A 16111-nucleotide genomic window follows, 5' to 3' on the forward strand; every position below is an offset into this window, starting at 1 on the left:
AAACGTGCTCGACTCGCACATCAAGATCCAGTACTTAAATTTAGGACGGTGTGGTCAAACGCCTCTCATTTATAATTTGCTTTTGAATTTCGAAATTAAATTCACTGAAGTATAATAAGCACATTTATTAATCTTTGAAATTTTTTATGAGCGAGTTGTCTCCTCTATTCTTTTATCATCTGTCAATAATTTTTAAAGTGACAAATGACAACTATAAACTTGACACTGGCAAATAGTTGAAACTTATTGCCATAAAGGAAGAAAAAAAAAAAAAAAATGACAACTCTACTTCCTCGATTTTGACTTTTGTCATTTGTAATCAGTCATAACCCCATGTGTTTTCTTGTGTGATGTTTTGTATTTTTAAGAAACATTATATTCATTGAGTTTTCTTGTAAAACGACATACTTAGGACGAGGATTCGAGAAGGAGGATTGTGTGATTAAGAAAAAGATCTGTTTTGGTTATATGAAATAAGTTTTGCTGATTTTTTTTATATCATACAAACTACAACCTCCTCAATATGGGTATACAAAAAAAACCTATTAAAATAAAACAGTTGAAGCAAGAGTTACTTAAAGAAGTTAATTTCATTAAAACTATTTTTACATTTTATTCAGCACCAAATCAGCTTAATGGTAATCGTATTTAGTTATATTTTCTCATATTAGTGACGTCTCGTTATGTTTTAAGCCTCGTATGATTTTATTTTACAACCTTTTGTTTTTAGGAAATGAGAATCAACTCGATTTTGAAATAACTAATAATAAACAAAAAGATATTGATGTACCAAAACGAGCACATAGCATCGCTGAGCTGGAAGAGAAGTTAGAAAAAATGAAGTCACAGCAAAAATTTAATTTGAAAAGCAAATTAATAAAGAAAAGTTTAACTAGCAAATTAAACAAGAAAATTAAGAAAAAGGAGAGAGTAAAGTTGAATAAAAATAAAATCAAAGAAGTAGTTAATTCAAGTGAAGATCATGAAAATGAAATTAAACCTAAAATAAGCCAGGCTAAACCCGTTTTTAATACTGAAGGGAAGCTTGTATTCTCAAAGTTTGACTTTGCTAATTTGGGACAAAAAGGTATAAATATAAATAATATGTATCAAATACACACATGCAAACTCAATATTTTCGCACTTTGTGAAGATTCAATGACTTGAGGTAGAAATTGGGTTGTGATATTTAACAACTTTAGACCAACATCACCTGCCTAACCTCCAGCTAATGTTAGTTGTTTCATCAAAAGGCTTTTCATCTTAACATAATATATCCTACTGATATTATAAATGTGACAGTTTGTAAGGATTTGTGTGTGTTTGTTGCTCTTTCATGCAAAAACTACTGAACCGGTTGCAATGAAATTTAGTTCATTGATAGCTAGACAACTGGAATAACATACAGGCAACTTTCTATCCCGATATTTCTTCAGGATACGGAATAACGCGGGTGAAAAAAAAAAAATAAACTATCCTATCTTTTAAATTGGATCAAACTGCACACATTGTGCAAATTTTATTAAAATTGGTTAAGTAGTTTAGGGAGTCCATCGCAGACGAACAATGTGACACATAATTTATATATATGAAGATAATTACAATTGGTTGCCATTTTTATTATTTCAGAAAGAGCACCAAAAGGACATAAGGATGCAAAAAAAAAATTGGATGAATTAAAACAACAAGAACAAAAAGTTCATGAATTAACAGAAAAAGATGGCAGTAAAGCTAAAGATTTAAAAGAGAAAATTGCTTGGAAGAATATCCTGCAAAAAGCGGAAGGTCAAAAAGTCAAAGATGATCCGATTCTGCTCAAAAAATCCATTAAGAGACAAGTTAGTTAAAAACAAATATTACCAACATAAAATAAATTTAATTTCTAGTGAATCATATTTTGAGGTGCTGACTTGGGTTCTTCTGTGTTGCTGTCTGTACAGAGCGGTAGCTCTTACAAGCTGCTACACATACTATGGCACACTACCTACCTACCTACACATGGACGAGCTGGGTTGATTTTAACTTTCAACTTATTGTGCTTAACATTGAGTAGCAGAAACATGACCATATTATTTTAATAAGTGCTAACTTGGCTAACTCTTGATTTGCCTCAACACCTACTTTTAATTAACAAAAGTTGTCACAAACACTAGAAAATTTATACATGATAATTGTATATTTTGTTACTGTTATAGAAACTTACTACTTCATAACATTATATTTTTATCTTTCAGGAACAAAAAAAGAAAGCTAGCAAAAAGCAATGGGAAAATAGGATAAAATCAGTGGCAGATAAGATGGACGAACGGCAGAAAAAGCGCAAGGAAAATATAATAAAGAAAAAGAAAGAAAAGAAAGTTAAGAAGGTTAAAGCGTCAGTTAAACGAGGACGTGTTGTCATATAATGATACCTATCACTTATATAGTTCATTGTATAACTTTTAATAAACTAAAGTACATTATTACCCAGCATGGTGTTATTTACTAATTATTAGTGTCCTATATATAATAATCATCAGGCATATTGTAAAATAACAAAAACATAAAAATAATAGTCTGTTTATTATCGTTTAATGTCTATTGTACATTCAATGGGTTAAAACACGTATTACGACTGAAAATAATATCTTAAATTTGTAAGGTAACAAGAAGAGCAGTTCGTGTTTACAAATTGCTCTCTTATTGTAACTATTTATTTCTGTTGTAAGAGGTACTACTTTGCCTCCAAGTAACTATTAAATATCGGTGGATTTATTAAATAATGATAAGCAGGAATTGCACTGTCTATAACTTTAAAGCAAAACCGGGTACTGACTAAAACATATTGTAACATATTATTATGAAAATGACATACAAGATGGGTGATATATTTTATCATTGTAAGGTCGTTAGATCATTGTTAACGTCATCGTGAGAGAGATAATGGCGCCATAGTCGAGAAATGTCCTCATATGAATTATATTTTCTTGAATATTATTTCTAAAAGCATCAATTAATAAATTTACTAATGGTATAACCAAAAATATATCGAATAAATTGAATAAATAAAAGGTTCTATATATTTAAATGTGTAATTATAAAAATGTGCAACTAACCATTTTTGTAACTATATTAGCTTTTACAAACTTTATAGCACAACATATTGAACATTGTGATTTTCACAGTACAATAATTTAAAAAAAGTATCAATTTAGAAGTTAACACAAACTAAATCCTCTGCAGTTTTAGACACTTCAACTTTTTCCATACTTTTTTATTTATCATTTCAGTACCCGATAAGCAAACGTAAAACTAATTTTAATCTAGGTACAACTAAACCATATGAACACATTTTTTTCTTAATTCTAGGTGCATAAAAATAAAACCTCAGCCTATCCACTCCTAATTTCTCCGTACACTTACTATATTAGAATTTAACAGTGTTATTAAAAATGAGTACAAAATTGAAAACAATGAAAGACAAAATTATTGTTACATATCTTGTTTCTGTAAGTTTTATAAAATTATTTTTTTATCGTATGACAAATTATCAATACCTACCTGTTGAAGTGATTCTTATAAAAACCGTGAATAATAAACCATTCATTTGTACTATTGTACCTTATTTATGCATTTAACAATATTTTTTAAATCTAAAAAAATGTTTTAGTATTGAAATAGTTAATAAAACTATATACATTGGATATCAGATATCGCATAAATATTTTCCGGAAATAACCAATATTGTTGAAAATACTTAAAAAATCATTCATTATACTATTAACAACTAAAAATAACAAATATGGTTGTTAAAATGAAATAATTCTGTACCCTGAGAGCAATGCTGCATAACGAAAGGTCTCGGGACAAAATGGAGTAGAGGCTCCAGGACATAAATAATTTTCTGATAGTATTTAATAGAACCATGTTTGCAAATGAAACAAGAGTTTGATAAAATAAATATATCGAAATGAATTCTCGATGTTCTGTTTTTAAGTAATTGTTCTTTTGTCAGGCAGCATCCTCATATATAGAATTCATACATTAAAAATGTGACCTATGAATAACAAAGTAGTGAGATTCATTATCAGATTTTTTAAGCGACACCATCCCTGATACTAATGATTAAAAGTTAAAATATATTAAAATTTTCTTAGCCAACTGTTTGCTACTACAGTAGAAATTCGATTATCCGAATTTCCAAGGTATAGTCGATTTACTGAATACAGCGTTCAAATGGTTTAATTAATAAAAATGAATAAAAAAAAACTCGGTTTAATGATGTTATTAACTGAATTATCTCATTTGCTGAAATAACTCAGGTATTCATGGCGATCGTTATGGCGATATTTAAGATAAACTCATGAAAGTACTGTATTGTCACCAGTCATTGATAACTGTACAAAGTTTGAAATAATGTCCATTTAAAATTGGTTAAAATCGAGTCTAAAGGAGTAGGTACATTCATGGTGAAGCTAATAAAAGCGTTTTAAAAATATACTTCCCTTCATATTTTGTCATATTATGTATAAGTTTTGTAACTGCCTACCAACATAAATTAGTCCGGTTAATGGAGTTGCTACTGTATTGTAAATAAGGTAAAAATTTATGAAAAAATCATGAACGATTTTTTAAATATTTTTATATGATTTTTTATGTTAATTTTTTCCTATATAATAACTGAGCTAACACATACCAGATATATATATTTTAAAACTATATATTAAATAAACAAGTTTGTGTTTAAAACAAAATTTAAATTACCAACAAATAAACAAACTTCAAAGTTGAAGTCTCATTTCTTTTAAAGTAACAGTGTATAAATGTTAATATAAGAATAATTTTATATCATAACATAAAACTTAAATGATAATATAATGATGTGCTTATTAATAAATTCTTACATAGATTCTTTACAAAGTTAATGGGACAATTTTTGAATTCAATAAGAATTATATTCTTTAAATTTTAAACAAAAAAAAAATTGTTTGGGTTTTGATTGTTACACAAATTATTTGAGTATGTTACACTGAAAGATAAAAACCATTTAGAGTTATCCTCTCTTAATAATATACTAAACACACTATGCATGGCTTAGCCTTGTATGGATTGCACTTATACTCAGTTAATTGTATAATTATTATTCAAGTGTCTCTTATTAAAATGATTGTCTTTAATATGTAATGCATAATACATTACAAAAATTATATTATGTATATAAGTTTACATGCGTCTATAGACAAACAAGTATGTTAAAGCATTAGAAAATAGTTGCTATAACTATTAACTATGTCTATCCTTTATTTTTAGGTACCTTAAAATTATTCTAAAAAATTATAAAAAAAATATAGCTCTTACAATTTAAAAATAGAAAAAAAAATGTTAAATGTAATACTGCACACTAATAGTAGTCTAAATCAGTCAAGGCGTTAACAGTATTCAAATAATAAAGTACATTATATCATGTACTGTATGTAAATATTGATTCTGATTTTAAATAGTAAAGCTGCTTTTATGGAATATAGGTGGTATCTATTAAGTAATTAAATAAAAATAAATTGTATATTCAATTTCATGCATATCCACAAGGCAATATAAAAATTGCCCAATGATGGCAGTACATAACAGATTTAATATTTCCAACCATACATGGATATTGGATATACATAAAATTATTAGTACTTAAATTAATTTACTTACTAGCTACAATTTAAATTTTAATGGTAATAATAAAGCAAGTTGTGAGGCGGGATATTTGCATCAGTCTTGTGTAATTTTTGATTGTGAAAAATTATAACCATCATTCATTTAACTATTTGGTAATTTGTATAAAATGAACTCAATGTAAGAATAAATATACATACTGCTTAAGAGTGCTATATGTGCTGTCAGTTCATTTCTGTTTTTAATGAAGAAAGTGTTGCGTCCAGCACTCTACTTGCTGCGTAACTAGGTATGTTCAAGTAGGCGGGTTTATCGTGTTCACACAAACCAGGTTCTGTGCAGCAACGGCTTACAGAAGCTGCACTACTAGTCGAGGCACTGATTCCAACCTCTGCTGTGTTTCCGAGGCAAACTAACTGATGACTATTGAATTGCTCTAGAGACCGAAGTTGTTCACCACAATTTTCACATTTCAATTCTCTTGCATGGACCTTCTTGTGACTATTTAATGATCGTGAATTATCAAACACTTTAGTACACATATCGCAATATTTCAACACCTTTTCACCTGTACAAACCACTTTATGATTATTTAATCGGTCCAGTGACATATAACGTTTATTATTACACAGGTCACATTTAAATTGTTTCTGTGGGACACGACCTGTATGCACTTGCATATGTTTACGGAGGTTGCTTTTATCTTTTATATACTTGGAGCAAACTGAGCATTTATTTACATCTTTACGTGAATGGTTTGAATCCAAATGCCTGCGTAAATGAGATTTTTTATGAAAAGGCTCCAAACATATCTGACACCTAAATGGCTTTTGAGATGGATGTACACCCGTTAAGTGTGTGTTAAATTCGAGAATCGTAGGATAACTCTTTCTGCAATGAGGACAGTGAAACAACTGGCGGCATAAAGCTGCACTTGAATCGCAGAATGGGTCTGAGCAATCATCACAAAAAGAATCAAGTCCTGCAGGAGGAGTTGGAGTATGAAATTGTTCAAGATCATTTTGTAATGGCTCATGATCCGGGGTTCCCGCTCCGCTAGGTTCTTGCTTTATTTTTGCTTGGTCACTTTCTTCTGAAAAGTCATCTTGAGATGGTACACTTCTAGAAGTGCTAGCCAGCATCCACCAAGGATTATAAGGCCATGCACCTAACCCTGTTTGGGCCCCTTGACCTTTGATATCACTTGTTTTTGTTTGTGTTTCCGCATTTGAAAATCCTGGAAAACTTGGCAGCTCTTGTTGTTTAGGCCTCGACGATTCAAATAAGTTATGCTGCGAAATGATGTTTTCATAATCACTGGCATCCAATTTTCTTTCATTTCGTTCATTTGGTTCCCTTTTGGACATATTTTGGTCTCTAAAATATATACATCAATATGAATTTACTACAATGTAAACTAAAACATAACAAGTTAAAGAAGTAAACAAACAACGCAAATGCGCGGAATTGGGTCATTTGTGAAGTAATACCCATGTTACGAATCTTGAAAAGATGGTAATTGGGAATTTAAATGCATTGGATGAAATTTTTAATGTGCTTTAAAGGTGAAACATACCTTATTAAAACTTAATGTCGTAGATAAAAATTGAATCCTATAGCATATCGGCCATTTTGTTTAATTGAAGTTACCACAGATTACAGATAATTAATACAAAATTATAAAATAGCCGTATTGTGTCATAGATGCATAATGCCTATTTAGTATTTATTTTATTTGGTTTCCAACCTATTTTTTTGATGTCTTGTGTCACGGGATTTTGATATTTTTGGGGCTTTCTAAATCGTAATTTTCTACGAACTGGCTCAATGATACTAATTTTATACTTGTAATTATTATTCTGTGATTTACTTTCTATATAAGTAACATTGAAATCAATGCCAAAAATTATTTCGTTATCTACGTCGTAGAAATAACCAATTGTAAATGAAAACTTCACATAACAATAATTATATTAAAAGGTGGTTTCCGATTCAATTGTAAATGTAAAATTAATGAGTATTTTGACGATTCAAAAGCGCTTCTCAAGGAAGTCTTTTTTTTTAACGAGGAGGAAATCTTCAACATATTCTCTAGTTTTGAAGGAAAAGTAGAGTATGTGGGATTTATACCCACTAAAACCTCCTCGGCGGCCAAACTCAAAGCATAATAGCAGGGATCCTGGGATCTCCTATGCAACGCACCGGATGTCTCAAGGAGGTCTAGTTGAACGAAAAATGTTTGAGTCTGAGTTTGATATTACATAAAACAAACTCTTTTATTAGAAAAGGACACATTTCTTCCACTCGGATTTTTTCATGTCCTTTAGACAGCAGATTAAGAACTACTTACAGCTTCTGACTTCTGAGTACTATGGTAATTTTTCATTGCAGTAACTAGTTCTTATCTGTGGGTCATTGTCAAAAAGTCATTGTAAGGGTGGTCATTGTCAATTGTTACTGTCAAAATAATATTTTTATTTATTGTTAACAATTTTTACAAGTATTTATAACCTTGTATTCAGTGTACAATAAATAAATAGTAAAATATTATATACATAATACATATTACGAGCAATGGAGTGGCTGGGATCTACAATATTAAAATCTTTTTGGAGGCCAACTTTCAATTTCGTTAGGTTAGATACAATCGGCATACATGAGGGGTTATCTTTGCCCAAACCCAGTAATACTTACAAAATTTTTAATTTCAGGACGAGATATCATGCTGATAAAACACGGTTGGTACGAAGGTATGGGTATGAAGAAAAGTTGTGGTGTGGTGGATTGTTACCAAGATCCCTTGGCAAACGTCTATCTATGCCTGAATACAGGTAATAATAAAGAAAAATAAAGTCGAATTGATATACATGGAGTTTACTTGTTTTGTGATAGCTTTTAAATATTCTACTCTAGGCCAGCCAATCCATGGACCGAACGTAAAGCTCTGTATGGACAGAATGATTACATTGATATCTTGGGTAATGGAGATTTGCATCCCGTTAGAACATTATATACAGTCCCATCTTGGATAAGAGGCGTCAGTGGTAATGAATACCAGGTAAATTATGATTATCATTTGGATTGTTTTTGAATTAATAGTTACAAATGTATGTTTTCAAAATCAAAAAAACTGGAAATTATCTATATGTATTCATAAAATTTTTAATTTTATTTTCCAATTAAAAGGTAACTAGTCAGTTACCTGTTAATTTGATAACTATTCATACAACATGTGTGTTTTATAGGTTCTCCTTCGTAAGAAAAGGATGTTGTCTAGATCTGCTATGCCAAGGGAAAGACCTACAAAATGGAAACAAATGGAGAAGCGTATATCTTTCCTCTACAGGAAACTCAATAGAAAAACAAAAACTGGAATGTCTAGAGATTAGAATATTTAATTAGTTTTATTGTAAATTAATAAATAGTAGCTAAAGAAATAATTTTATAAAAAAATAGTTTTTCTTTGTTTATTAATCTGGCCTCACAGTTTGAATGCCTGTCTGAATTAAGATTCTTAATTCACAATCTGTTCTCTGAAATGAGCCTTGCATATATTTTAAACATAAAGAATCAATCAGATTGTGTCTAAATACATTTAATGTAGATTTGAACAATTGAAAATTGGAAAAAAATCTGCATATCTGTGAACATTCATGAAATTTTATGTATTTCTATTTAATTTCTAAATTCAGGGAGGCATTGCGGCTGTGTGTCAATAAAAAGCTATACAATATACATACTACTGTCGACATATACCTATTACAAAACAATATTAAAATAAATATTTGCTTAAATAAACGGTTGACGAGATGTACACATCTTAAAGTCATAAAGAATATCATAGTGCCTCTTCGAAAATCCACAAATTACAACATTTTGAACCACGCGAGAAAGGGAATCCATACACAACAATCATAATATCATAAATCCCCCTTGCGATGTAAAAGAAAGACTTACAAATTAACACTTTTATGTTTATAATAGTAGGCTTACTAATATTAGTTAAGATATTAGTAAGGATTTGTAACTGATTGCCGAAACTACAGTAGGTATAATAAATACAATGTATTATTATAATATAAACCAGTTTCGAAGCAATCAATATTTTTATTAAAATAAAAAAAATATATGAAAAGGGATCTACCCTTTCCTTAAATTACTAATAAATTTTAAAAAATCAATAAGTACTCTGTTTATTTTGTAATATTTTATTGATTTAACTATTCACTAGTTTCTATTTTAAATATTTGACTAGCATTATTTACTGATTGGGTTTTTAATCTAGCTTACTTTCTATTTATACATATGCGATTTTCTATGTTTATTTCATAGCCAAGGTTCGAGTCTAAATATATTTCTATGATGTTGATTTCTTTTTCTCTACTAAAAAGTATTTAGTCGGTGACTTACAATGTTTTGTATACAAAAAAAAAAGTCACGGGGTTTTACCCGCACAACGCCCGTTTCCATGAGATTTCAGGAATAAAAACTTTCTTATATCCTCTCTCGGTTCTTAAACTATTAGGCAGAAACATAGTCGGTACTAATCTTCGTTTAGAATTTTGCTATTCATAAAATAAGTTTAATTTTATTACAATTTTTCAGATGGAACTCTACCTATTCTAATTCACTACATAAGCTTAAAGAGCTTTACAATGCATACATTCCAGTAAACTAAAAAAACAGTTATGTGTATGATATGCTTCAGAATTTAATGTTACTTACACTAATACTAAATATTCATACTACGTATTCATTCATATGTAATAAAACTTATTATACATCATATAACTTATCTATGTAATTTATATTAAAAGAACGTGATGTATATATCATCACAACTATAATATAGCATTATAGAAGACTGAATTACGTGGATAAAAATTACTTTTTTCCCCGTGGGCTACAAGACGAAATTATCTGCTAATTTAATCGTCTTTAGCACAGGTTTACTCCTAGCTGAGGAGAGATTTTTTTTACTTATTTTGATTAATTTGATAGTATGTTGAAAATATGATTCTATAAATTTAATCCGATAGAAAAACATCACAGAGATACCTTTTAATCATTAAAAAGCGACAGGGCCGCCAAGACACTTGATTCGTTTATTGTATAAATATTGTATGTGTACAACAGCTAAACTAGTCCATTGAAAAGGACATAGTCCATTTTAAAGGATTTTTTAATTTTTTCAGAACAAAGTTATGCAAACAAAGTTGTTACAATATCCTTGACCAAGTTACCCAGTGACGAAAGATGAACATTTTAAGAAATTTTTCACGTATACTTTGACGCTACCAAATCTTCTCATCTTCATTCAAATCGGTTTAGCGCTTAAACAAGCGTGAAAAAGAGATGAAAAGACAGACAGAGTAACTATCGAATTTATAAGAGACCTAGCTATTCGCTCCAGTTCAGTTTTCTAATGGTGAAAGAATTTTTGAAATCGGTCCAGCCGTTCATGCGTGATGGCGTGACCAAGAGAAGTAGGGATTAATTTAAAGTATATCTATATATAGATATAATAATTGCAAGATAATATTAAAAAAAAACCCTCTTGCTGTCGTTCTTACCAACAAGTTATGCCGCTCAATTAACAAAAATAATTAAATAGAAGTTCATTTCCTATTTAGCTAATTGATTTCCTAATTGCATAAGACGTTTTAATATCGAACGCCAAAGTATGTTTTTAAACATAAATGACATTAAAAATTTTAAAGATGTATCCAGTCTTCTTTTATCATATCTGCAGCTTTTTCTGCGATCATTACAACAGGGGCGTGTGTGTGTGACGCTGGTATACGGGGTATAATGGATGCGTCGGCCACCCTTAAATTGTTTATTCCTTTAACCTGTAAACGTGGATTTACAACAGACGTGGGGTCGCTAGCCGGTCCCATTTTGCAAGTGCCCACCTGAAAATTTACAAAGCGCATTTACTTCTTCGAACAATACTAGATTTTGTTAAATGGAGAAAGACAAAGAGATACACGCAATAATTTTATTTACCTTTACAGCTTATTAAACTACTAAGTAGTGTTAACATAATGTTAAAAATAATCATTATTAAAAGTAAAATAATAAAAGTGAAAAGTATATAAGTGGACTCTTCTACATTATTTATTTAATGTATGTAATATACTCACTTGATGATCTAACGTTATTGATGTTTGCATTATTGCACATTCCCAATATTCGTCAGAATCAAATATTAAATGTTCACAGCCCGGGAATGGAACAGTGTTTAACCTTGTTCCATATCTTTGAAATGCCCTTGTGTTTATAACTTTTTGAGTCTGAAAAAAAAAAAATTAAAATGACATATCTTCTTATATATTAAATTCTCGTGTCACAATGCTAGTTACGTTACTCCTCCGAAATGGATGGACCGATTTAAATGAAATTTGGTGTGCATATCGGGTAGGTCTGAGAATCAGCCAACATGTATTTTTTATAACCCTAAATGATAAGATAAAAGTTTGCCGGGTCAGCTAGTATTTTATAAACATTCCATCTTCAAATAAAAAACTTCGTCATTTCATATTTCAAAGGGAAGAATTAACTTATCCTGAACAAAGTTTTTTATGTTTTTAATTTGTTTAATAAACAAAAAGGTACTTACAAGTCGCACACCTTCTCTCAATGCTTTCATGTCATTTGGATGATCGAAATAATTTGGATGAATTTTAGGGTGATCATCAAAGCTTGCACTCCTGAGTGTCAGCCGACCATAACTTTGAGGCCGTATTAATACTGGATTTATTGCAAATGACTGCTGTCTTTCTTTTAATGGTAGAGAACCGTAGACTTTCCAATAAAACTGATCGGTTACCCCTATAGAAGCATTAAGAATATTAATTAAAAATAATATAATATAGAATATATGTTTAAATATCTTCAACTTGTACGTATATTACCAAGAAGCGATCGAATTATTCCCAAAAAGTCGCCAGCAAGGGACCCTGCACCCATAACTAATTCAATATCTGGACGTCCTTCTGCAAGATCGCTTCCATATTGAGTTTGGGTAAAAGCAAGCCCAGCAGCTCCGCCTGGCAGTGTGAGCGGTCCTCGTCCAGCCATGTAAGCAGCTGCTGATGATGGGGAGGCAGCCAACATCTGCAAATATCGATACATTCAAATTATAAATTATTACAGATTCGATGCTTTAATCATCATCATTAGCCTATATTTTATATTATGTTCCCATTGCAGGGACCCAGGCCTCCTATGAGAGTTGATGCAGTAATTGATAACGTTTATATTTATATCTACGAATTGTTGCTGTATGCTTTATTATATTTAACATTTTTAAATAAGACAATCTCTTACTAACATCATTTACGCAAAGTCCTGTCTGGTTTACTATAAATGCATTTCCAGAAAACGTGACGTGATCTTGGAGGTTGTAGCCAACCGGAGAATCTATTATAGGTTTGATTCCAACATCGAGGAGGTGATCTTGTGGGCCTATTCCAGATAACATAAGAAGCTGCGCAGACCCAATTGTGCCCGCTGCGATTATTACCTCTTTACGAGCAAACACCCGGCGTCTGAAATACCAAGAAAAGGTTAAATAAATTTAATTTTCTTAAAGTCGACGTGCCATAAGAAAACTAGTAAGGTACCTAATTTAATTTGGAGTTTAGTTCGAACGTTGCTAACACACCTCTATTATCTTCACCTGTATGTTTGTATGTAATTAATATGTATGTAATAATGTATGTAATGTTATAAAAATTTTATCCCCTATAAACGGACTGATTTAAATCATACTTTGTACTCTTATCAAGTATCGGTGACAATACAGTAATTTCATAAATTTATCTTATAATCCTCATGAGGATAATCAGGATTAAATAATTTCCTTACGTAGATTAGTTGATTTTAGTTTAGTATTTGTAGTGAGTTGATTCTATCATCAAAGCGTGGTTTATTTAACTATATTTATTATTTGTTAAAAATATCCTTTGCAATGATTTTGTATTTCAATTAACAAACCGAACACAAATTATAAATTAAAGGGTTGTTATAAATTAAATGTTAAAGTTAAGTAAATAATTAATCGTTAGATTTTAACAATCTAATCAACTAGGCGTATACCCACCTCTTATTATGTTTTATAAACTCAACTCCTACAGCAGTTTTGCTGTCAGAATTAATTAGAATTCGTTTAACTGTTGAGAATTTTGACACTTTCAAATTTTTTCTGAAACGCACCGGCTCTAGAAAAGCTTTAGATGCACTACATCTTCTACCATTGCGAATGGTCGCTTGCGGTTTTGAGAAACCAATTAATTTTTCTCCATTTGGATCATTCCATTCATAACCGAGTTCTTCCCCCGCACCCTTAAACGCATCGTCTAGAGGTGATGAATATGAAGCATAATCAATATCCATATAACCACCTACACCGTGATATGTTGAATTCTTCAGTTCATTAATTCGAATGTTTTCAGACTTTTTAAAATATGGTAATACTTCATCGTAACTCCATCCATTGTTACCCATGCGAGCCCAGTCATTATAATCTTCAGGATGTCCTCTTTGATAGATTAAAAAATTGAGCACGCTACTTCCACCAAGTACTTTACCACGGGGCATATAACACACATTGCCCCGAAGATCCCTGCAGGCTCTTTTTTCCGGCTCTGATGTATAATCCCAATTCATGGGTGTTATGGACATAAAGGGCGCGAAAATAGGAATATCGGAAAAGAAATTTTCATTACCACCAGCTTCTAATAAAAGAACGTCCCATTTTTTTATTTCCGATAATCGATTTGCTAAAACGCATCCCGCTGAACCCGCTCCAATTATAATAAAATCATAATCTTGTTTGTCTTTTGGAGTATAATCAGGTATGAAACCTTCTTTCTTATTTTGAGGTAATGGACGAAATAAATCGGTCCAAAGATCAAAAAAATTATTTATTTGAGATCCAGCTAACGAAAAACTGCCAACAGTTATAAGACATATAAAGAATTTCATTGCGGCTTATCTATTCTTCTTCATCTCTGAAACAATTTTAAATTATTGGGTAATAAGTTATTGATCCTTATCCTTATCCTATATTTATATTATAGATGTGTAAGTGTGTTTGTTTGTTTATCATTCTTACATTGTAAAAGAGCAATTTTATGCTGAAAAATTTGTTTCTGGAGATAGATAGTTTGGGATCTAGAGAGTTACTTTTTACCGCGATGATATGCCTTTGAATAAACGGGTGAAGCTGCGAATATTTAACATTGCGTCTTTGGATACTATTTTAAAATGTATACATAAACGAAAATTGTAAGTTTGGAGGCTATAATTGTATAACGCTTCATGATTGTTGTATGTCGTACAATGAAAGAGAAAATCGTATTTACATAACAAACAATTAAGTAGAGATCCTTAATTGTCCAGCTGTACTTGTACTTGTTTATAAATACAGCGATACAAATTCTTCTACGCATAAAGTCAAGGCTACCACATTCACATAATACACATTAACGTAATGTAGATGACCTTCAGACCAGCTGATCGGAACACGCATGGTCACCTTGATGCTTGCATTATAGCCCAAACGAAGTGACGTATGTAGTAACCGTTACGTGTATTTAAATCATGTTTATACTATGCATAAAATGCTTATATTGCTATGGTAAGTGTTATAAACTTACATACACGACAAATATCTCGTCACGACCATTTATATTTCATGTCTATGTACATACCTACAGACTACAGTTTTACAGTTTATGGTTTAAACTGTCTTTGTAATTCTAAAATAGGTACAGAGATTACGGTATGGTACTATAATAGTTAGGGATATACTTTGGGTTCTCTATTTGCAAAGGCTCCCAAAAACCAACTAAACAATGCATGGTTATTGCATTCTGCAGTTGCAAGCGTAATTGGTAGGTAGGCCTTGGGTATAATTTATCTCTGAGACTATTAGCATGAAAACTCCATAATAAACAATCTTAAATAAATACCGCTGCACAGTAACGACATACGATGACTTTACACTTTACAGAAGCCTGACCATATTATCAGATACATGCTAAAGTCAATACGACATTAAACAAATATATTTAGTGTAAACTCGCCTGGGGTTTCGATGGTAGACTGTAGGTATCATATAAAACATAAAACACTATTTTATGCATCTTTAATTTACTGAAATACCATGGATCGTTTTAAAATAAATAAAATTATGGAATATCAGAGCAATGGTGGCTCAGGGGGTATGTGACGACTTTTAATAAAAAACTCGAGATGTGCATCTAAAAAACAAGTATGATTTAAAAATTCATTTTTACATTGACCACATCAAAGCTATTCAAATCCGTAAAAGAAGTTATATCCAAAAATAGAAACTGAAGAAACGTGTGAACATTAATATGTATACTAGCTGTGACCCGCGGTCGAAACCGCGTAAGTCCGTATCCCGTAGGAATATCGGTATAAAAAGTGCCTATGT

At 30.8% G+C, this 16111-nt stretch overlaps 4 protein-coding genes across 4 annotated transcripts in view; 2 read left to right on the forward strand and 2 right to left on the reverse strand.

Moving 5' to 3' along the window:
* Nucleotides 1-281: 281 nt before the first annotated feature.
* On the forward strand, nt 282-2470 carry LOC119830105 (surfeit locus protein 6 homolog). The gene is made up of 4 exons (XM_038352961.1): nt 282-638; nt 731-1087; nt 1630-1838; nt 2235-2470. The coding sequence occupies exons 1-4, from the start codon at nt 524-526 to the stop codon at nt 2403-2405; spliced, it is 852 nt and encodes a 283-aa protein (XP_038208889.1). The 5' UTR covers nt 282-523; the 3' UTR covers nt 2406-2470.
* Nucleotides 2471-5151: 2681 nt separating this feature from the next.
* On the reverse strand, nt 5152-7301 carry LOC119830107 (zinc finger protein 62-like). The gene is made up of 2 exons (XM_038352963.1): nt 7220-7301; nt 5152-7020 (listed from the first exon to the last, which is right to left on the reverse strand). The coding sequence occupies exon 2, from the start codon at nt 7008-7010 to the stop codon at nt 5868-5870; it is 1143 nt and encodes a 380-aa protein (XP_038208891.1). The 5' UTR covers nt 7011-7020; nt 7220-7301; the 3' UTR covers nt 5152-5867.
* A 757-nt stretch (nt 7302-8058) lies between these two features.
* On the forward strand, nt 8059-9080 carry LOC119830080 (39S ribosomal protein L51, mitochondrial-like). The gene is made up of 4 exons (XM_038352934.1): nt 8059-8279; nt 8355-8474; nt 8557-8701; nt 8889-9080. Exons 1-4 carry the CDS (start codon nt 8218-8220, stop codon nt 9030-9032), a joined length of 471 nt encoding a protein of 156 aa, XP_038208862.1. The 5' UTR covers nt 8059-8217; the 3' UTR covers nt 9033-9080.
* A 1413-nt stretch (nt 9081-10493) lies between these two features.
* The window catches only part of LOC119830475 (glucose dehydrogenase [FAD, quinone]-like), an 11736-nt gene continuing 6118 nt past the window's right edge, over nt 10494-16111 (reverse strand). Inside the window, exons 2-7 of the mRNA XM_038353515.1 lie at nt 13751-14660; nt 12980-13196; nt 12561-12762; nt 12266-12477; nt 11790-11939; nt 10494-11558 (exon numbers count right to left, since the gene is read on the reverse strand). Coding sequence (XP_038209443.1) covers nt 11358-11558; nt 11790-11939; nt 12266-12477; nt 12561-12762; nt 12980-13196; nt 13751-14634 — 1866 coding nt within the window. The 5' untranslated portion in view covers nt 14635-14660 and the 3' untranslated portion in view covers nt 10494-11357. The remainder of the gene's footprint in view (nt 11559-11789; nt 11940-12265; nt 12478-12560; nt 12763-12979; nt 13197-13750; nt 14661-16111) is intronic.

The sequence above is a fragment of the Zerene cesonia genome, chromosome 11 (assembly GCF_012273895.1).
Source record: "Zerene cesonia ecotype Mississippi chromosome 11, Zerene_cesonia_1.1, whole genome shotgun sequence".
Lineage (NCBI taxonomy): Eukaryota > Metazoa > Arthropoda > Insecta > Lepidoptera > Pieridae > Zerene > Zerene cesonia.